Source organism: Thermobia domestica, chromosome 17, assembly GCF_964235325.1.
Source record: "Thermobia domestica chromosome 17, izTheDome1.hap1.1, whole genome shotgun sequence".
Taxonomy (NCBI): Eukaryota; Metazoa; Arthropoda; class Insecta; order Zygentoma; family Lepismatidae; genus Thermobia; species Thermobia domestica.
This window is the reverse complement of record NC_137470.1, coordinates 170,319,036-170,343,467: the sequence shown is the minus strand read 5'-3', so window position 1 is coordinate 170,343,467 and position 24,432 is coordinate 170,319,036. Positions and strand designations below refer to the sequence as shown.

Genomic DNA, 24,432 nt, shown 5'->3' with positions numbered 1-24,432 from the left:
GTTTTCTCCCACTTTCTTCATTCCACCATTTTCATTCATTTCTCATCGTCATCGTCTCCTTTAGCCTAGCCGGTATAATCGTGGGATGTAAAACTCAAAGATTTGTCATTTTTTTTCTCACAGCTTTGAAAATTGAGCTTGAATCCGTTGTATTTTGAACACTCTAAATGATAGTAGGGCCCGACATTTTCATATGGTGGATTAGAGGGATAAAATTTGGGCTGAGATTTAAGCAGGGATAGGAAAATGCGGAATTATCATCTTGATGATGAAAAGATAGCAAAAATCATTTCACTGTATTTTTTTCTCGACGAAGTGGAGATTCCTTTATATAACAAATGGATCTATAATTTTTCACGCATCTTGTATCACAAACTGCAGGTGCTGAAAATAGCGTAGGGAAAACTAAGGCCGGGGGGGAGGGGGGCTAGAATTGGAAGAAAAGAACATGAAAAATCTATTCATTCAAAAATACCTAAAATTGCATTTTGAAGAAAGCCAATTTCCAGAATTACGCGGGAAAGGGCCATTCTGTAAGCCCGAGTGAAATCCGTGCCCGGTCTTGAACGGTTTCATAAAGGACTCCTACTGATTTACAAAAATCTGCGATTCTGCATCGAAATGTTCCTGAGGATTGGCATCTTTTGCTTCTGTTTTACAGAAAGTACTATTCTCATAATATTAATGTAGAATTGATTTTTAAAAAAATCAATTTTTAGAATTATACTTAACATGGCAATTATTTCACTACTACAAGTCTCTACAAATGAATTTTATTGTTATGACATTAAAGAAGTTAGTAAGACGAGACTTGCTTTTGTATCAATTCGCAGCGTAAGTTGTGTAATACACACACACGCACACACACACACACACATATATATATATATATATATATATATATATATATAACTTTAGTTGTGTCTTTTCTTAGACTATGATATAACGCTACCGATGCTAAGAGGTGGCATTATTATCAACGTCTATCAGACTAAAGAAAAGTACGAGTAAAGACAGCCTATTCTGCAATTCAGGTAGGGATTAGCTAATGATAAACGCTGAAATAGAAGATCAGTCATTCTGCATGTTCTATATAATCCCCAGTTACCCTCAGTATTACTGTTTGAAATATATTATGTAATTTCCATTTAGTCTGCGCCTTTCAGCTATAACTCCATCTGGCGATAATCGATGTAATTACCTGAAGAATTCGTAGAGTAAATGCTCATGATTCAAAGTTAATCTACAGTGTTGCCACATTGTGAATTTTCAGTTCTCCGTAGGGGATGAAGGAGGCCGGGGAGAATGTTTCATGTAGCATTTTCGCTTTAGTTTGACCTGCAGAATAGTGGTCCGTGGGCGCCATTTTTAGAACACCCGCTATATATATAGAGAGAGATATATATATATATATACAGATACAGAGAGAAAGACTACTGTTAATGCATATTAGTATCTTTTCCTTTAAAATTATAGAATTGCACATGAGATGATTTAAGTGTGAATATAAATTTGATTTCAAGTTACCTTCAATTAGTGTGATCAAAATAATGCAAACTATGTACATGATCTTTTGAGTAGTACGGTATTTTTTTTTCTTTTTATCAAGAATGTTTTTCCTTTTCAAATATAGTTTTCATTTTCCTTCGTATTTACAGTAATAAATCTAACTGAAATGTTTGTCTAAATCTAACTGGAATAATAAGTTTATGAAAGGTATAGTTCAACCATCTTTGCCAGCCTTTTAGGATATTTTTTTAACATGTTTCAACTATTGACTACATGCCCTAATAGAACTGTTACAGGGATGAAGAAAGAGAGTACTTTGCCAATCTCGTATTGGTAACTTTAGTCTTTTTGCAGAAATGAATTGCTTGGTATAGAAGTATGTTTTATATGTGAGTTTAATAGCATTTCTGTGAACATTTAGAAAGTATAGTGTATTTAATGTAGTGTAGTGAATTTATGTGTTCAAGGATCATATTCCTCTCACTAACTTGCTGTTGATGATGTAGATGGCTTCCTTCTTCTGAACCTGGGAACTGTTCGTCCTTGTATATCGATGAATGAAGCTAGACGCAAAGTGCGTCGGGTTCACTACTTATCCAGTGGGACTTAGAATGAGAATAGGTGGTAATTGCGAGTGTTAAGCTGGATCGCTAGTCACATTTAGGGTAAAACTTTCTCACTAGATGACAGAGCACATTGCGACACATGCGATGTTGCCACATGAGTTACGAATAGAAAAGTGTTTAGAGACGATCACATTTTATACATGCACACCTGAAGATTATAAGTTCCAAATAAGAACACGTATCCAGAAACATCTGCAGGATTTTTCCAAGGGTGGGGAAGGGGCAAAAGCCAGACATACATTGATATGCATAACGCTTAATGCAAAACAATTATTATTGAAGCATATTGCATAACTTTGTGGACTACATTAAATAGGCCTATGTTAAATATTCTAATGGGTGTAACCAAATATAATATGCCTTCACGTGTGTTTCTGGATAAAAATGTTTCGAAACAACCAAACACCTTTCGAAAATGCAGAATAAAGCCATTGTCCCCTTGCCTCGGCTGCCCATGGCCTTATCGTTGACAGAGCATATTGCTTTGCTCAATTGTGACATTCAGCTAGGAACCGGTTGTTAAAAGTGTATCTCCACTTTCATATCCAATACTTACGGAAACAACAATTTTCTAGTTTTATGAGGTGTCAAAAACCTTTAAAACTTTTTGTTTTAACATTGAGCGAGTATGAAACACATGAATTTAATTTTTCCTCACAATCCATTCAGCGCTCAACATAAGATTCCCATTATTTACAAAGTATCCCAATGCCTCTGAAGAACTTTTTTATTTATTTATTTATTTTATTTTTTTTTTTTTTTTATTGGCTACGCAACCAGTCATATACCATTTGTTGCACCTCTTTATCAGATTGCAACTTCTTTTTCTTTAGTGCCTTTAAGAGATACAAATATGTGAAAACCACTGAGGCGAGATTCGGTACACAAGGAGGACGAAACAAAGATTTATAATGATCGCAGCCATTGCACAGGCAGTAATAAGAGTCCGAGTATTGTTATGTTGAAGAGGAAATTTCTTTTCAGAAGTCCGTGTTACTTCCTATAGTAGGTTTACGATTTTTTGTAGATCAGAATACAAGCTATTATTGACTATGAGTTCCGTAGGCTCTAATGCTCCAAAATGACACTCTTTTGGTCCCAAAAGAAAGTACTAACTTCCCTGTAGATGATTGTGTCGGATAATGGATACTGCCTCTATTGCATGCTCGCTTTCTTACTTTCGGAATGGGGGCGTGGTAGCTCAGTGGTAGAGCGTTCACCTCTGGTGCTTGAGGCCCCTAGTTCGATCCCAGCTCGCGACAAGTGAACTTTGTGGTGAACAAACATAGTTTGCGTGGGTTTTCTCGGGGTTCTCTCATTTCCTCCCACTTTCTTCATTCCACCGTTTCATTTATTTCTCATAATCACCTTTTCCTTTAGCCTAACCGGCATAATCGTGGGACGTAAAACTAAAAAAAATCATATTTTACTTCCGGAATGTAATAGCGCACCCATATTTCATTCCAAATAATGAATCTCTTGTGAAAGTTCGCGGAGTGGCAAAATCTCGTCACACATCAACACATCCTGCTTCAGTTCGTCTATCAGCTGGCATGATACCATCCTGGCGCACACATTCCGAAATCTGAGCACAGCGTGGAAAATGTTATAGATTGAACCATGACTTATGCCAGTGATTGTAGCTGCTTCATCCAGTCACTCTGCATTGCCCCTTATCACAATTTCAATTTATATAGAGCAAAGACGGTAAGTGATAACAAGCAATTATTTGTTGGTATAGATTCAGCGTCCCAAGCATAGGTTCTATCTGCGCTCCTTATTCTTATGTTGAAACCGCAAGTGGTACACGTATCACTTACGGCCAGAATATTGGATCAATAAGAGATAGACATAGAGCACTCACTTCTGGTGGGTGAGATTTTTGGCTGGATCCCATCTCGTACCAAGTTTGCTTTGTGGTGGACAACAGACAAACCATATGTGTAGGTTTCTTCCGGGTCACTCCCTTTCTTTCATTCAACTATTTCATTCATTGTCATCATCATCACCTTTCCTTCGGAACACAATGATAGGACGTTACAAAAAAAAAAAAAAGTCATGTCTCTCGGTTATGCCATGTAGGCTAAACGAGACTGTGATGATAAGAATGAATGAAATAGTAGGATGAGAAAAGTAGGAGCACACGAAAAAAAAAATGGTTAGCGGGAATGTGCGCTCAAAGTTGTGAACCAGGTGACTTTTATTCTCGAGAAAACTGCTGTTTGTATACATCATCGCTAGCCGATTGTTTGTTTTTTGGTCGCATTTCTCGCGGAATACCGTAAAATATTGCCTGAAGTTTGGCCACTATTTTCAAATAATCGCCATTAAAATCCGTTGAAAATTTAAAAAAAATGGCTAGCGATGAGATATTGAAACACCGTCTTCCACAATGGATACCATCATGTCCATGGGTTTTCTCGGGGTACTCCTGTTTCCTCCATTTTTCTCATTTCATCAATTCTTCCATCATCATTCTCTTGCCTTAATCATCGTTTTTCTTAGCCTAAAGGGTATAATCACTGGATGTTAAACTGAAATATTTCATTTTCTCCACAATGCACAGAGGCCGGCTGGGTTGGGAGTCCTGTTCAAGTTAATTCCGCGACAAAGCGTTTCGGAGACAAATGTCATTGTTTAATGTTTAGCTGGCCACACAGAAAAGTGACATATGAATGACAATACTGTTGGTGGAAAATACATTTTATTAGCCTATTGACCCGGTGTGCCAAACAGGATGCAATTTGCAAGTTGTAAGACGCCATTACCCTTCAATCCTTCCTCAATAAGTTCCCTTATCTTGAAAAATACGTACGTTTTGACCTCACCATTTTGTCGAGCACTCAAGAAAACACCCCAGTACCAAAACTGAAGCGTGTATATCAAAAAGCGTGGTTACTTCAAACCTTTTTCAAAATCTGTTCAATTTTGAACTTTCAACGCTCATAATTCGAACAAGCTTGCGCTCGAGGATTTCTCCGGTTGCCTAATTGTTTCATATGTAAAAAGGAGTCAACTGAGCATAGTGTCAGTATGAAGCCAGAGTAACACCCCACGATCTTCCCTAGTAAGTGAAATTAATTAGTATTTTCCACTAATGAGTTCAGGCAACTATTCGTGTATATAAGAAAGCTCAAAAACATATATAAATTATTTTCAAGAATATATAATATTTTATCTAAGCAAAATGAGTTTCAGCAAAAGTAAATAAAGAAGAAAACAGAAAGAACACACATTACATACTTAACGTTCAAAATGATCGTCAAAATAAACTACCTTTGTATTACACGTGTGCATAATATTTACGTGGAAACAAACAGTTAAAAATTGAAAAGCGCTTAGCTGTTTCTTCAAATTATTCCCCCTTTCACTTCGCTTCCCTTGGCTCTTCGATCTTTTACTTTGAGTTGGATTCTTCTTTTTTGTATATGATTCCTTCCGTTTCCCCATTTTCCACTTTTATTATTTATAATAGTTTTGTCACAATTCACAGTTTCCACCTCTGGACTTGAAACGCTAACAAGGAATTACCCTACTACTGTGACTGCAACAGTAGACTTGCAAATTTGGCAACGAAGCATTATGGCGTCCTGCGCAAGCATGAGATTCAGCCGCTAAAACTATTTCCGTAAACATAGAAATATATTTTGATAGAATGTAAAACATAACACGAAAAATGGTCATATAATATCCATATTCCGTAATGAGACAACTACTTATAAAATAATTTATGCTTGTAAGTAAAAATTTCATAAAATTGAGCACAGGAGTAGCAAAATCTAGCAGCAAGCGCCATCTTGCGTACTCGTCTTAAAACTCATCAAGTTTTCCTCTTATATGTTACTTTTTAGATAACAGAATACATAATCACAGGAAATAGTATCTTATGTTGTAGCTGACGCGTAACTCTATTTTATAGTGCAATATTTATAATATGTGCCATTTCTTTGCGAGTTGGTTAAGGCAATGAACTAATGTTTATACTGACTTCCGGGTAGTGATCCACCTTAATTCTCATAGGATAGGCTGAGTTCAGAGGTAACGTTCCGGGCTCGGTTGTTTCTCTATCAAAGGTTAAGGTGTTGTTCTGCTAGTTACAGGTGACTATACTAGAGAGCGACTCAATGAAACTAGAAAGTCCTCATTTTATATACCAGGGAGAAAATGCTACTGACACGTGAAAAGTCTCAAATCCAAAATCTTGAAGTTTGGAGAAGAATGTCAGTTTGAGAGAAATACATTAATGCAACTAGGAAGTTTTTACAGTTTCTTACAATTTGTTGCATACCTAGGTTTATGTGACATGGAAATTATACAGTGGATACACGACATAATTCACATATGTAAACATAACAGTATTCTTTTCCGGCTTGTCCGGACAATTTAACTTGCGCATGATAAAACAGAACTAAGATATCCATGTACGCGAAGTAAACAAAGATTTCGATGAAATTACAATATTGATTTCCATTTTTACTTTCGAAGTCCACAATATTTATTTTGGACTCCACTTCCCCCCTGCGTTTTCCGATTCACCCGAACTTATTTATGGTAAACGTGACTTGCCTCTGCTGTTTCTTCTCTGTCACTTTTTTATTACTTATTTATATCTCTCCTTTCGGGCTTTAGAGAACCTTAGCAAGTTGAAATGAAGCTCATATTTTTAGCTTGACATCTATATATTTAACCCATGCTTTATTTTTCATTTATTTATTACGGCTTTGGTTATTTATTCATTTTACAACACCTGAATAGATACTAGAAAGAAATAAACTAAAAGTTAATTAGTAAAAGAGTAAAAACAAGTTTTATTGACTTTTCGTTTTCAGCTTTTCAGTGTATTTATTTTGTTTATTTCATCTCCTGTGGATGTTCTATATTCTTTTATAGTTGCTATCTCCACCAAAAAGATTAAGAGTTCTTGTTTTAAAAATAGCTGAAAATGTCCTCCTGATTTTCCAGAATTAGTTTTCCTAGGATTTGGTTTTCCATTTGATATATACAGGGTGTTTCAAAACAACACCGACGTTTGGAAGGTGATTCCTGACACCAAGATAAGACAAAAAGTATAGTTCAACTTGGGAGCACACATGCTTCCTTTCGGAGTTAAGGCTGCCGAAAGCATAAAAAAATGAACTTTAAAGGTCCATAGCTACAATACTTTGGGACACTGTACTCGGATCAAGACTTCACTTAGGAACTAATATGTGCGCTATCCAAAAATAAATATTTTAGAATCCTAAGGTACTCGCGCAACAATTTTCATAGAGGAACATTGGCTACGAGCATATAATATGAAGTACTCACCAACCACCTGTATAAAAATTGTTGCGGAAGTCCGCAGGATTCTGAAATATGAATATTTGGATAGAGCACACAGTAGTTCTTAAGTAAAGAAAGTCTTAATCCGACTACGGTAGGTCCCATAGTTTTGTTGCTATGGGCTTTTAAAGTTGAGTTTTTCATGTTTTTGGCAGCCTACAACCCCGAAAGGAAGCATGTGTGCATCCAGGTTGGTCTATACTTTTTCTATCTTATCTTGGTATCAGGAATCACCTCCCAAACTTCGTCGATGCTTTTTCTAAACACCCTGTATATATATTATATCATTGTTATAGACGTTATGGTCGAAGATTAGATAGTATTAACTTTTTTGTGTTCCTAGTAGGTGAAATACATTCCAATATATTGGATACCTACCTCAAGGACCAGGAAGGCTTAAGTCTTATTATGAGAGTTGGTTACATAAATATTACTATTGAACAGGGCTGGCAAAAACCATGATTTTTATTGAAAAAAAAACAGTTTTTTTTTTGTTTAAACCCGTTTTGTGTGTGTGTGTGTGTGTTTAAACCAGGCCTTTTTGGTTTAAATAATTTGCTCTATGTATTTATATTACATGTGGACAGAAATAAGTTTGTTTCGCCTTGGTATTATTATGCAACAACAAAGTTATGCTGGAAGGGATCACATACGCTTAAAGCGGAATCCAAACCGCTTCTCGGCTTACATCCAAGAGAAATTGTCCATTTGGACACGAAACCGTAACTAATTGGTCACAAATGCGATGAGTGCCAACTGACTCACGAAGGACTCCTGATAAAAATAAGTTCTACTGATCTTTACATTGACCTACTTGTTAAAATATAGTTGTCAAGAGTAATTTCAGAAGAAGATAAAGATAAATAGTTACAGAATTATATATAAATCGGGAAACCCGCCTTAGCTATTGGGAAAATCCTCTTATTAGTTTAAATGTACTTGCATGTAAAATTTTAAGGTCAATGTATCATAATCAGTACGCTAAAACGGAGGTATTAAATTACAATTTTAGTATGTAGATCATTCAATAAAATTAAAACAAAGTCAAATCCAAGCTAATATTGGAATCTACGCAGGCAGTTGATAAATTTTGCTAATTTCTATCAATATATTAAAGCAACCTTTGTTTCTTTATAAAACAACAGGCATTCAGGCAAGCAGAAATATATGTTTCGTTTCGTATATTTCAGCTTAACATCATTACGAAATACCAAGGTTATCAAGAAGAAGACTTTCGCTTAATGGGACAGCTGAACTGCTACTTGGTTCACGCTTGAAAGAAGGGTTGTGATTTTACGAAGAATTTAAAACGGGACCCCTTGATTAAAAGGTGAAAAATAGATAAAAGTAGATGCCTTGATATGTGGAAACGTCACGATGAAGTTCACACGATTTATAGCATTTTTTGTTCTTTTCTTTTTGGTTTAAAGCAGTTTTTTTTTTTTTTTAAACAGCTGGTTTAAACCACCTTGTTTAAACCAGCCAACCCTGCTATTGAATGTAGAAAACCACACCAAGAGGAGTTTGAAGTGAATATTAATCACTGGCGTCTCTGACATGTAAAATTTGGGTGGGGGGACATCAAAGAAAGTGATTTAAATGGTACTACTTAGCCCAACCTGTTTATTATCTTCGATTCCTTTGTTACCTTTCTGCTTACCTTAACGGACCCTCTGAAGTATATCAAGAACTCTGTTATAATCGTTTCACAACCTGAATATTATATTTCAAATGAATATAATTATTACTATTTATATATTATTCTGTCGTTAATAAATAAATTAAATTAAAATAAAATATTTTGTACTACAAAATATAAGGGGCGGACGCATCCCCTCGTCTAAACCCCGAGACGCCCGTGATACTAGTACTCTCAGATATCTACAAGATAGAATTGGGTAATAACTATTGTGTTAAGTGCACTGGTAATAACTATTGTGTTAAGTGCACTTTTTACACTAACATTACTTAATGTGGAAACGTAGAGCAGTGTCAAGCCCCAATATGAATTAGTTCCATCAAAATACGTTACTTTGTATATACTTAGGTAAATAAAAAAAATCCACTGATGTTGAAGCTAAGAGAATATGAAGATCTTCCTGCATAATATGATCTCAGCTTCTACTGTCCTTGAAAATGGAAACTAGCGGGACACAACTTTCGTTTTACTCGTCTACCAATGGGGTGGGCCTTGAGCCCCCTCATTATGCAGAGATTCGTTCTACAAGAACTTCAGTTTCATGTCTCTCATCTCGTATCCTTTATGGTGTACTATGATGACATTTTGTTGATTGGCTCGCCAGATAACTTGCGTCAAGCTTTACAAGTGTTGGGACAAACCACGTGGGCTATCAACGTAGAGAAATCTGTTCTCATCCCCTCACGTCAGCTGTTATACCTTGGCATTAAAGTGGACCTGGACGCCAACACCTTGGAAGTGGACCAGCGTTACCTGAACATTATTCGTAATTGTCCTTGGCAATTACTCTTACAATCTCATTCGTGCCCGTCAAATTTTGGCAGGGTATATAGTTTGGGTGACCCCGGTGTCAACCCTAACTTATCCAATGGCATATGCAGTGTTACACCAAAAATTTTTTAACTTTGTGGTGCATATCATACATAATGTACAATCTAGACCATTACCTATTTGGGAAGAATTTCAACCTCACCTCACATGGTATACAGATGCTACACCCACCGGACTAGCTGTGGTAGATCAAGATGGTGTTCCTCTTTTTCAGTGGACGGCCTTAAGAGCCTTCCCTATTTTTGTAATGGAATTTTTGCAGTGGCTTTTGCCATAATCTTAGCATATCCATCTACTGTACACATATTTTGTGATAACCAGGCTGTGATTCATTGTTACAATCGTAGAATTTGTAGAGTATGGTACTTGTTACCCATTGCACATGTTGTATTCAATTTACGTAACTTTATTTTACAATTTGTATCATCAGAGAATAATAAAGCTGATGAAGCCTCACGCGCTGGGGGCGCGATCCTCTTACTAGTATCCGAAATATCGGAATTTATTTCAGGTTCAAGGAATACAAAAATGCTAGTATTACTTTTATCTTGCAAAAATATGTATTTCATATTTTTTGTTAGTATCATTAAAATCTACCTGAAAACTGGAGCGTCAGTTTCTGTGGAACTTTGGGAGAGATACATTGAAAGATTTATTTAGTTTTACTAAATATCAAATACATGAATACGTAATTTTTCAAAAATGAATGTTGCAGCTAGAATACACGAATGAATACTCTAGTTTTTTTTTTTTTTTTTGTTTTTTTTTTCAGAATAAACTATGTATGATATACTCAACGTCTAAGTATAAAGCTACATGAACTGACTCTCTGACATAAAATCGCGGGTACTTCCGTTTCAGGTGCAAAGTTGAAATTTAGCATGCTTATAGCTTTAGGAGAGAAACAAACAGACAGATTATTAAAAGTGATATTTTTCCAGTTTTAAATTAAGATGGTGAATGATAAAATTCCCCATGTTATTTCAATGAAGGATTTTATTTTTATTTATTTATTTATTCTCTGAATAGTAACTCAAAACTTCCCATGCTCGTAGGTTTTTGAAACTGGGAAACAAAAAAAAAAAAAAAAAAAAAGTAAAACATAATTTTTTTTTTTTTTGAGGGTTCAGTGACTTTTTTTAAAATTCGACTCTATATATTCTTGAGATCCCTAACAGCCTTATTCTTGATGATAGAGAAAAAAAAAATTGAAAAGTGTTCCTTATACCTCGTAAGCATCTCTCAAACTTTTGTTTGAATTATTTTGGATAGTTCGTTTTGCTTCAAAATGGCGGCTGTTTGAATATTTAAAGCATCCATAACTTGCGTCCTAGCGAATTCTAAGCAAGCATTTAGATGTGCATCTGTTAGTTTGACCTGCAAAGCAGAACAAATAATAACAGTACAATTACATATTTCTGCACTGCATTCCAGACCTGGGGCCGCGGTGGCACAGTGGTAGAGCGTTCACCTCTGGTGCTTGGGGTCCCGGGTTCGATCCCAGGCCCCGCCAAGTGAACTTTCTGGTGGACAAACACCGTGTGCGTGGGTTTTCTCGGGGTTCTCCCGTTTCCTCCCACTTTCTTCACTCCACCATTTCATTCATTACTCATCATCACCGTCTCCTTTAGCCTACATGGCATAACTGTGGGACGTAAAACAGACCTAAAGTTGCAGGTTCGTTGCAGCAGCTAACGGGTTTGCTGCGTTAGCTTCAATAATTGAAACATTTTCGTCTTCCGTTGTTACTTGCGGTCTACTCAGTTTCTCTTTAGTTTATAATCCCTGTTCCCCTTCTGCTTCGAATCATTCAATTCAATATTTTACTGTTTTAATGTCCAGGCTCATGGCTCGAGCAACTTGCTTTTTAGGCATTCTGGCTTCCCATAATACAAATATTCTAGTTATAACAGACGAATAGCCTTCCACCTTCGTTATATATATATTTATATATGAGCAATTTGGCGTAGACAAGCAACAGTTATTTCTAAGTTCGTTCTGGGAATGCTCTTGGATCATTCTCAACTGGTTGCTATTATCTTATATATTATTTTGTTATGTTCGTAAATAAATAAATAAATATAGATTGAGGGAAGATTCATTTCAATTGAGGCAGAGCATGTGCCACCATCACTTCCGATATGTTATTTTTTTTTTCTTGAAACCATGTATGGTTTTAAAGAACTCATTATTATGATGATAATGAATATTATTATTTGTTTTGTCTGAAAAAAGATTCCCCGCGGAATAATTGGTCACCAAGGAGACGAAGTAAAATTTATGAATTGAAGCCAAGATGGAAAATTTTGAAATTCGGAGCCCCACCATTCACCTCTGGGGACTGATAGAGTTATAATATTAGTTCTGGTATTAACATACACTATGTGATCAAAAGTATCCAGACACCTGGCTGAAAATAACTTACAAATTCGTGGCGCCTTCCATCGGTACTGCTGGAATTCAATGTGGTGTTGGCCCACCCTTCACCTTGATGATAGCTTCCACTCTTGCATGCACACTTTCAATCAGGTGCTAGAAGGTTTCTTCGGGAATATCAGCCCATTCTTCACGGAGTGCTGAACTGAGGAGAGGTATCGATGTAGGTCGGTGAGGCTTGGCACGAAGTCGGCGTTCCAAAACATCCCAAAGATGTTCTATAGAATTCAAGTCAGGACTCTGTGCAGGCCAGTCCTTTACAGGGATGTTATGGTCGCGTAACCACTCCTCCACAGGCCGTGCAGTATGAACAGGTGCTCAATCGTGTTGAAAGATGCCATCGATATCCCCGAATTGCTCTTCAACAGTGGGAAGCAAGAAGGTGCTTAAAACATCAATGTAGGCCTGCGCTGTGAGAGTGCCACGCAAAACAACAAGGGGTGCAAGCCCCCTCAAGAAAAACACAATCACACCATAACACCACCGCCTCCGAATTTTACTCTCAGCGAATTACACAGCTGACAGATGACGCTCACCGGGCATTCTCCATACCCACACCCTGCCATCGGATAGCCACATTCTGTACCGTGATTCGTTACTCCACACAACGTTTTTCCACTGCTCAATCGTCCAATGTTTACGCTCCTTGCACCAAGCGATGCGTCGTTTGGCATTTACCTGCGTGATGTGTGGCTTATGAGCAGCCGCTGTACAATGAAATCCAAGTTTTCTCACCTCACGCCTAACTGTCATAGTACTTCGAGTGGATCATGATGCAGTTGGAATTCCTGTGTGATGGTCCGGATAGATGTCTGCCTATTACACTTTACGACCCTCTTTAACTGTCGGCGGTGTCTGTCAGTCAACAGACGAGGTCGGTCTGTACGTGTCCCTTCACGCTTCCACTTGACTATCACATCAGACACAGTGGATCTAGGGATGTTTAGGAGTGTGGGAATCTCACGTACAGACTTCTAACACAAGTGACACCCAATCACCTGACCACGTTCGAAGTCCGTGAGTTCCGCGGAGCGCACCATTCTGCTTTCTCACGATGTCTAATGACTACTGAGGCCGCTGATAATGATTACCTGGCACTAGGTGGCAGTACAATGCACCTAATATGAAAAACTGTTTTTGGGAGTGTCCGGATAATTTTGATCACATAGTGTATATGGTAATACTATATTTTACTACAGTTCGGTTTTTGCGTACGTATCTTTTTTAAATTAATTAACAAATGAACGTCTGTTCATCCGAAAGCTCGTTCTTCGCGATTTTTTTTTTTTTTTTTTTTTTTTTACGCATATCCGATTCAATTTTTTTAAAATTCTGTTTTAGCATATTGAAAGATTTCGTTTTTCCTTTATGAAAATTTTGTATTGCTTCCGTGGGTAACCTTTTTTGAAAGAAAAAGTTCGAGAGATTAACTCATTGTCAAAAATCGCCATTTTGGACACTATTTCCTCGAAAAACTTATCTTTTTAATCATCTGAAATTTTGATAGATTGTTTGTTTACATGAATAATAAACAACAAAGCTCAATGCTTCACGAATTAATTATACCGTCTTGAAGTAAGCGACTGTTCTTTAAGTATGAATCCTAATTAGTAACACTGGAAACGATAACACGGCAATACTTGGATCGTGGTTGCAGTTTAGCTTTAAGAGTAGTTTCTGTGTTACTTTCGAACAAAGATAAAAGGGAAGAAAGTATTGTGATCATGAAAGGAAAAACAAATTTGAGATTTGAACGGATTTACACGTTTCGTGGGTCCTACAAGGCGAAAAAGTGATTGGATGTCCGTCCACTCGTCCCAATGTAAATGTGCTCCTCCGCACAAAAGTGGTACCTTCAATATCTGCACCAAGTTTAAGACTGAAAATTTTTAAAGGTTTTTCCGGTAGAGTGGGCTGGTATACGAATTTTCTTTCGATTCCCGAAGTTTACTGAGGGGTAAAAAAAAAAAAATGTTATTTTCTCGAGAATGTCTCTAACGATTTTGTGTATATTTCATACATCGGTATTTAATTAACAAACCCATACTGTGGTGTTAGTGACAAAAATGTTTTAAAAGTGGTTTATTCTAGGGAGTAAGCTTTTTGTGACGATTTTCTCAAAAACGATCCAGGTGACCTTGTTCCTATTTCATAAAAAAATATTTCATTAATAACCTAATAATATGGCATAACTAGTTTGTCCTTAAAAATATACGGTAGGTAGGTTATTTTTAGGAGTGAGTTCTATCAAATGATTTTCTCAAAAAGGTATAGATTTAAGGAGTATGCAAAGAGGAACTTCAGTTACCTGTATACACGATAACTGGTGAAGACTAACAGAAATAATATCAGTAAATCATGATTTGAAGTTCTGTTCATTCTTCCACACGTACTTTCAACAGGGTACAGGTTTTCAGAAGAGTATTTTAAAGAAAATGAAATTAAATGTTTCGTGAATATCAGCAACATGCCACGAGGTGTCAGTACACTTACATCCACTCGAGCATCTGCAAGGTTACATACTGTTAGCAAAGAAGACATAAGCAGACAAATGATTGCTTCAAAGTGAAAATAATCATTAAAACTGTTTCAGTCTATAATTTTAAGTAAGTGAACTTAAATTGCAGCTTTCGTGTTTCGTTCCATAAATTCCATCCAAGTTTTATACACAATTTTCCTGGTTAAGAAAACTAAAGAATAGGAGAGGTTAATTTACAAATTTAGTGTCTTTGCGTTTAAAATCTAAATAAAAGATACTTAGAAAAGCATTGATAATCTTTATTTAATGAACGTAAACCATGAGCCAATTATTGCCGTATTATTATTTTCAGTGTTACTAATTGGGACATCACTCTTAAAGAACATTTCCTTACTTCAAAAGGCTGTAACTGATTCGTGAAGCACTGGTCGATAATGAAATTTGGTGTGTTTATTATTCATGGAAAAGTGAACAATCTAAAAAAAATTCACATTAAAAAAAATCCAGAAAATGACGCCGAAACTGGTGTTTTTGAGAATTTGATAATGTAACGAATTTTTTAAAGAAAACAATACAAAATTTGTTTCTGAAACGGATTAACTAGATCTTTCAAATCGTGAAAACAGAATTTTAAAATTCGAACCAGAGGTGCGCGGAAACAATTCACGAACTTTGAGTTTTCGAATAAATGGATGCTCACTTGTTAATTTTAAAAGAGATACGTATGCCGAAACCAAACTACAAATAATTATAGTCTTACTATAGCTATATGCACACATCACAACAATAATTATAACTTCACCAGGGTGGATTGGTTTAGATCAGTCCGATTTAAATCACTTGATTTCTTAAATAAAAATCGCTGATTTAAATCAAATTCCGAAATAAATTACCTTAAAGTGAAAATAAGTAAAATCTCGTTTCTGCTCTATTATTTCGATTATGGAAGAAGATAATCAATAATACAATGAGACTCAAAATGTACAGCATAATATGAAAACGAGTGTTTCTTGCAGAGGATGATTAGGGAAAATTCCGTTTTGAACGGGTGACTGGGGAATCTTGCCTTCTTCTCTTCGTGACATAGGGTTCGTAAATCGTTAACTATTCCAACGAGGAAATCACTATGAACATTTAAGACCAAAATTCTGTTCTGTGCGAGTCTGTTTGTTTCCAGATAATAAGGGCGTATTTAGAGAGGTCCATTCCGTCTCCGAAACTTAAATTCTTGTTAGATTTTATAACTTGAGGCAAAATTTACGTATTTTATATGTATTTCGTGTCGCAAGCTAGTTCCGATTTTTAAAGATATGCCCCTACCAAATTTCAGTAACTTTTGTGAAAAAAGAAATCTCATGTTGATGAACGTTGCTGTACTTTTTCCTTAATGCTCAAGAAACATCGTCTGATTAAAATAGATTAACGACTGTTGATTAGTTCATACTTCAACTCCAATACTTTCACTTAAATGGCATAAATAACATTTAATACTAATTAATTCCTAATGGTTTTCTTCAATTCGCGACTTGTATTACGAGGAGAAAGATTTGACTTAAATAAAAAAAAAATCAACAAAAATTGAGTTTTTTTAAAGCATAATTTTTTTCCACCCTGATTTCCACACCTGAATATGCTACTCCAAAGTTGACCAGTTTGCATGTTGCCTTCAATTGCGCTTGGAGTCTTTGTTAACCAATTATTTAACAGGATATTTTTCGACAAAACAATTATATGTATATATATATATATGTTAAGAATACGTATAGTTTCCAGAAAAAATGTTCGAACAAAACAGAACATAATGTTCTTTTTTTTTTTTTTTTTTTTTTTTTTGCCTGAATAGAAGTGGAAGTTCCCGTGTATATATATATATATATATATATAAATAATTAAGGTTTTATTTGAATGGCTCACTGCTATGTCCCTTCGGCTAAAGGAGACAGACGGTTTGTGGAAATAAATATTGCGATTTTTTGTACTCTCCTACCGGATATGGAACTACGTGCACATTACAGACATTCAGAAGGATTTATGATTTGATTTAATATATACATAGGGTTCACTATCCTATATTATTTAGCTGTGATATAATTTTCTTGCATCCGACATGAAACATGAATGTTCTTTTCAGTAAGATTCTTCACTTGAAAGAAGAATATCTTTGGTAGTTGGGAGCTCCCTAATTTAAGACTGATCATATGAACCATATATAAATTGCCCATACTGAAAGTGGAAGTAAAGCTTGACACTTTGTAGACAAGAGATAACCATCTTAATCATTCAGATGAACTGGTGAGCTGAATCAGAATGACGTTAATTCCAATAACGGTGTTTTAACAGATTGTTGATATATTATCACTCTTCTATATGTATGTCATGATCCCAATTTAAACTTGCAACTAACATAGCTGTCAACTTTTAAAATGTATATTAATTGGATGTTCTTTCTTTTAGAATCATACGCTGGAAACCAGGATACAGTACTCTTCTTGTGTGACTATAAAGACTGCATTAGAAACTGAAGAAAGAAAACATCTTCAATCAGAACATACTTGTTACATGTAATGTGTTGGTTCTTATAAAAGAAATTCCATTTTGCGGAAGAGAGCAAATTTATTTTCTTTTTTTAATAATGTTCGAGAGCTTAAAACAGTGTGCGATGCTTTATAAATCAATTAATATTACTTTAAAATCAATCTAGTAATCAGATCTTTAACAAGACCGATATTTAGAAATTATTTAACTTTACATGAGTCAGTTGCTAGTTCGAAAGTGGATATTTATAAAAGGAAGATGACTGGACTACGGGAAAATGACGAGTCTTTTGTTATTAACATGTCAGTACCAGTTATCAGTTTCGAAACCAGTGTTGCTGGAACAGAATTGTCAACTGTAGGTTGCGATACAGGTATATCATCCAAGTGGAATGCTTTGAAAGACTTTGAAAGAAAAGTGCCAATAGTGCAGGAAGAGAATACGTCTTGCCGTATGGATACAGCATTATCAATAAGCTATTCAAAAGATACTGTCTTTGAAAATGAAATGTCAACAATACACTGTAAACAAAATCCTTGTAATAGTAATGGAGGTAGCAGTTGTCCAAAGAATGAAAAGAGTGAAGTATATTGTAAATCCATTTTACAACAAGAAATGCCTGAAAATTATGACTTGCCTGGGAAGAAATTTACTTTGAAATTACAACAAGAACCAATAGAAAGCTCAAAATGTCAAACGTATGATAAAATGACGGTAGATCTACCCAGTGAAAAAACATTTGCATTGTGTTACGAAAAAAATGAATTACTTAGATCTGATCAAAAGGACAAAAAGGAAGCAAGTTCTTCCGAAAAATATTTTAAACATGAGAAAGATTTTACAAAGTCTTGTAATGAAAAAGAGACATTAGATTTAGAAGAAATACCATCTTCGGAGAGACAAAGAAATTCTTTGTCTAAAACGGTGAATAGTAATAAACTGGAAGATAAAAGTAATTTAGTTAAAAAGTATTCTTGCAATATCTTAGAACAAATGGATAAATGTAATATAGACAACGAATCTCTTAACTTCATTAGAAAAGAGAAAAATGATCGGAGATTTGATGGTTTAAATAATAAAATGTGCCATTTAAAAAATGAGGTGGATCAAATTACAGCATCAGAGTTCAAAGTAATAAACAATGTAGGTTCTAAAAATGAATCTTGTACCCCATTATTTGTACAGAACAAAGCTCATAACAATGTAAAATACCAAAATTCAGAAGCTAAGCATGACCTGGAAGAATGTGATTTGAAACTAACTGATGTTTTACACGATAAAAAAATTAGAAATAATATTAATACTGGAAACTGCCTTAAAGTGGTTGTTAAAAAACTAAAAGTTCCTTCAGAATACCTCAAAGAAACAATTGATTATTATTATTCAAATAAGTTCCATAATAACTGTCGTGATGCCTCCCAAATTAACAAAACCAGAAGTAGTAAAAAGGTCTACGATGAATGTCATATTGCTTCAAATGATGGGGAATTAAGAAATATGCAAAAGTTTATTGGTATGAATTTGAATGCCCGTGTACTTCTGGAAGATTGTTTACAAAATAAAGAATTTAAGATGAAATACCAGTTTTCAAGAACAAAACATCTCATCAAAAGTAAATATTCTAGCTTAATGCGTTCGGATAAAACTCTGAGTGAACCAGAGGCGAGTGAAAGTTCGGATGATAACTCAAGCAATTTGGAGGATAATGGGTAAGTGTGTCTCCAAAAAAAAAAAAAAAAAAATACTTGTAATCACTAACTGTAGTTAATTTTAGATTAAAATAATCTTAAGTTAGTAATTAATAATGGATTTTATAGGGTACATGTTATATAAGAACATTGGACCTGTGCACCGTGTTTTTTTTTTTTTTTTTTTTTTTCCTTATCTGGGCATTAAGATCACCTCATTGACCGTCTTCGGCTTCCTAACTATGCTATCCACAAGTGTTCAACTGTTAGAGGTCTTATAGAACGGCTCCGGCTGTCTTTGTATCGACATGTGTCAGAGCTTTAACAATAAGAGATATCGAGGTGCGGTTTATGCAGTGGATTATGCGTCCTAGAAACTGATTTCATCTCCCTTGTTAACCAATTAATGAAACCGGAATTGGTTCACATTAACCCTTTCTAATTTTGACGTTTATGGCTGTAGAATGAAAACTGCAAGAGATAGCGAGAAGCGATTTTTCGAAACGATTCAACTTCCAAGAATAGGCTGCGTCTACGTTAACCTCCTCTTCAAACCGGAAGTAGTTTAAACTAACCATTTCTGGTTTAACGTTTATCACTATAGAACGAAAACGGCAACGAAAGGCTAGAAACTGTTCTTTTTGCAGTCGGCTCAGCGTCTGAAGGGAACATATTGTTACCGGAGACAGTAATCTGGGGAACGTGGAAGTGGTTGAAATTTAGTAGTACTTCCGGTTTCAATATTGATTTTGCATAGAGGAAAAACGGAAAAAGATATATATATATATATATATATATATATATATATATATATACAGGTATATATATATAAAGGGCATTTCTTACGAAAAGTTGTAATTTAATGATTCCACCGCGTAGAATTATTCTTCAATATAACACATACAGAGACTCTCAGCATTTTTTTTATTACGGAGATACAAAGCTTCAAATAATGCAAAAATGCTCTCCTCACAGCAACAGAAACACGCTATTTTGGCGTGACGTCATATAATCGGTTCACTACTGTGAGTCGTATTTAAGCTTCTGGGAATGCTTTAATATTGCAATCTCTTACTGTAAGGTGTAACGCGCCCATAAAGATTCCGGAGAGAAGAAAAAAATATAAACATACTTACTCAGCCTTCCTCACTAGGGCGCTTTGGGCAGAGGCAACTCCAAGTAACTGGATCACGATCAGCTGAGCTCAAACCTATTGAACTCTTACCTTGTCAATTAATAAACCAGTAGGATTCACTCTCTTAATGGGTCAACTAAATTATTATCCAGATTAATCGATAGGAGACAACAGAGATATAAATATATAACCAGAAATAATAACACGATACCATTCAATTATAACAACTTTATTATAAATAATCAATGAGTAACAATCAGTTTATTAATAATTCAATTAGAAAAACAAGTAAATTGAGTTTTGTCGATAGACTAGATTTTTTAATGTGCAAATAATTTCCGTTATAACACTTCAATTTAACTTTTCTTTCTCCCCTAAAAATTTAAATATCGGTAAGAAAAAATTGTGATTCAAAACCTAACTAGGGAACTATTCAGATCTTAGCTTTTAATAACAATCTAAATTTTTATTTGAAAAAATGCCACTAATTGGGGGGGGGGGGTCCTACTCCTACCTTTTATTTTAGCCTTTTTTGATTTAATAATATTAATACAACGTTCATCAAACTTTCTTCTCTACTGGAAATTACTAAACTTCAGACAAATTTCGAACGGTTAAGCCGTAACCTCATATATGCAATGAGCTGGGATCGAACGCGCTATACGACACATATCAAGAATGAGAAAATAATTGTATTAATTATTAACACAATAATTAAATAATATTTTCAATGGCGACACAACAGTCTCTTCCTTTTTTAGCTGAAACAAACTAGGATCGAGCTGAGCTTTACTTACAGAATAATAGGGCCAACGGGTTACGATTTTAATCTCGAAATTATCGGAAATAACGATTGTTCTTCCAGCTATAGGAAACAAACTAAAAGACAACCAGACAGCTAGAATATCAGTTTCCCTGTACATTGACAATTTCACGCACAGAAAAATCGTTATAATGCTCACCTTTCAGGATCTTGTTTTAAACTTCTTACCCAACATTTACCCTGGATTGGCCTCTTGGATGGAAATACGACTGTGACTGACTTCTGCAACCCAATTCTAACCAAGTACTATGCCTCCTAGACAGCACACACGTTCACAAAGAACAATCACGCCATTTCTTGAGTAATATCGCGCATTATACGGAACTTCGAAGTGGAGAAATCGAATTTTTTTCGATTAATAGGCAATAAACCGACCTGTTAATTAAATTGTTATTAATATCATTCATTTGTAATTAATATTCATTTAACAAGACCGGCATTTAGCATTCAACGGAAAAAACGTGCTACTTCCACTCCATCTTTTCTCTCTTCTTTTCCTTTTTTCTAAAAAGAAAATAATTTTAAAATATCGCATAAACTATCCGTAATATACTTCTCAGATTAACTAATGCCTTTAGGTGTCTTCTTAAGCACACAAAATACAATTTGAAACAAGGCATTCGAACTCGTATACCAGGCCAACTTGATCCATTAAGCGCGAAGTCACTGACACGTCACAGATCCAGTATACGAGGAACAACCTTCCACCTGCTCAATCAACACGCAATTCAACGCGAGCAGCAAGAGAGCAAAACAGTGTTGCCCGTTGAAAATATTTAAAAAAAAAAAAAAAAAGATTTCTATTCTTTTTCTATCTGTCAATCATTATTTTTTTTGTTTTTCATTTTTTTAAACCATACGTATCTTTACAAAATAATACGGATTTCAATCCAATAATGTTATTTTCATTTAAAATACTTCATTTTTATAATATTATTTTTCTTCCTTTTGTAATAAAGACGACCTGACGTGCTTCCTCCATTCAGTGACGGCTTTCGTTTCAAAGGTCGACATAAATTTAGTGGAATAGTGAAAGGAAAGTGACGAAATAAGTAAAATTGTTATTTTATATAAAAATTACGTGTTGATAAGACCCATTCTTCTAGTTCAAAATACGCTAAATGGCATCTGCAATGTTCTATCATTACAAATATTCTAGATATATATCAGCAGGGTTATTTTATTATGTTACTAGCTGAATATACTCATCCTTCACATGGGCCTGTATTTGGAAGTCCGCGCCTGTGTGAGTATTATCATTCATTTCAGCAACCGCGAAAACTATGGATTTGACACTAATATTTGTCATTTTGGGCTATTTTTACATGTCTCGGTATCCTCCCCCTCACTGAACCCCGGCCCGCAACGGTAGCTGAATTTGCAAGTCATCGCTAATAGAAATGTCACCATTGATCTCAGCGATCGCAAACAGTATGGATTTGACACTAATATCGGTCATTTTGGATTACTTTTACATGTCTCGGTATACCACCTCCCCCCGGTCCGCAGCCGAATTGGGTGAATTTGGAAGTTAATGCGATCGAAATTTTTACCATTGACCTAAGCGACCGCGAAAACTATGAATTCGACACTAATATCGGTCCTTTTCTACTACTTTTACATGTAAACGCCCCCCTGAGACCCCTGGTTCGAATTTTGTGAAAAACGCTTCGCCTTGATCTGGAGCCTGCACCAAGATATCCGTAACCAAAATTTGGTAACTCTCGGTTAACTTGTCTGGTCTCCAGGCCGGTCCTGGTAAACGCCCGTCTTGAGCCTTCCCTCCCCCCCGCTCCATGGTTCGAAATTTGAAAAAGGCGCTTCGACTTGATCTTGGGCCTGGACCAAGGTACCTGTAACCAAATTTTGGTAGCTCTCGGTCCACTCGTTTGGTCCTCAGGCAGACAAACAAACACACAAACTCTTTATTGTATGTATATTAGATTAGGCTAGAAACTTTAGGAGCCTAACTACTATATCAGTTCAATAATAAAGAAAACGGTACAAGGTGAGTCCAGTGTTCTTAATCTTAAGTACATTTCAAATTTGAATATACTGGCATTGTAGAAAAATAGAAACTCGTACTTACTGTTGCATGTCAGGAACAAGATAGTTTCACCTCATTAAGTATACTCTTTAAAATAGCGTATAATATTTCTGAGGGTATTGAGGGTGTGAAATTTTTTTTTGAACAAAATTTAACTGAGAAATCTGTAAGAAATACGATGAGCACGAGAGAACAAAAATAAAAATCGAATTAACTAGTTACTTTGAGAAATTGTTGGGTAAAAAGAATTATAGGAAAGTTGCTTTTTTCTCAATCTCCGCTGAGGCACCAGGGGAGACGAAACGGGGGTAAAACAGAGCTGATCATTGGACGTTGGTGAAACTCCACCCCGAAAGACTTACCCTGACGTTCAATTACTGCAGATTTATGATAGTGAAACCATATTGAGTGCAGTTGAAGCTCCCTCCAAGTAACGTAACTCATTTCTCTAGCCGAAAGGTCATAATTCAGCCGCAGTTCATTGTTGAAAGGATTGCGACAGAATATTTATAAGTGATGGATTTGAGCGCGGCTGCTGTAGAAAGTTTAAGGTATGATTTTCTGACCCAATGAGGAAATCTATGGTACCAGACGACCTTGCTGAAAGCGTGAACCACGTGGTTTGCGAAAGGCGTAATTAGGATTTCAAGACTATATTGAATTCCCATTAATTTCAAGATCAGCGCATCACATTGTTTACACGCTTCAGTTGCACTCCATATGGTTTAAACCTTGCTACTTCACGACGATTGAACGGCAGAATGTGCGAGATGGATGAAATGGAATGAACAGATTTGTTCAAGTTGTCCTATATATAAGTCAAGTTGTTCTATATTTCCAACTCTAAAGGGGTGGGATCACTTCCGGGCAAGGAATTGAAACCTGTTTTGGAACTTGCTCGACAAACCCTTTCAGGAAATATATAGATTAATCATAGATTCAAGTTTCAACTTTGGATTTACCCCTTGTCAGATGACTTTAAATGCAAAACTCAGTTCCAATAAACATTATGTATTGTAGCAATTAATATAAGCGAATAGCTTTCCCGGAACAGTGTTTTGAAAGGTACCCTAATACTGAACTAGTGCAGTGATATACAGTGAGGAATAAGCATATTATTATTATTATTATTACTTTCATCCATCCAGATAGAAATTGTTGAACTAAACCAAAAGGAAATTTGGGGTTCTCTTGATGATTCGCCATTTTCTGCTTTTCAGTCGACGTTCGTTAGCCTATATGACATCACTATATGCGGTTTCATTGTAAGGGGATTATATTAAACATGTAATGTTCCCAACA

The 24,432-nt window shown here is 35.5% G+C and overlaps 1 protein-coding gene across 1 annotated transcript in view; it reads left to right on the top strand.

Moving 5' to 3' along the window:
- The window catches only part of LOC145674486 (uncharacterized), a 63,028-nt gene that overhangs the window by 6,805 nt on the left and 31,791 nt on the right, over nucleotides 1-24,432 (top strand). Inside the window, exon 2 of the mRNA XM_081744610.1 lies at nucleotides 17,357-19,146. Within this exon, the coding sequence (XP_081600736.1) occupies nucleotides 17,696-19,146 (1,451 nt within the window). The 5' untranslated portion in view covers nucleotides 17,357-17,695. The remainder of the gene's footprint in view (nucleotides 1-17,356; nucleotides 19,147-24,432) is intronic.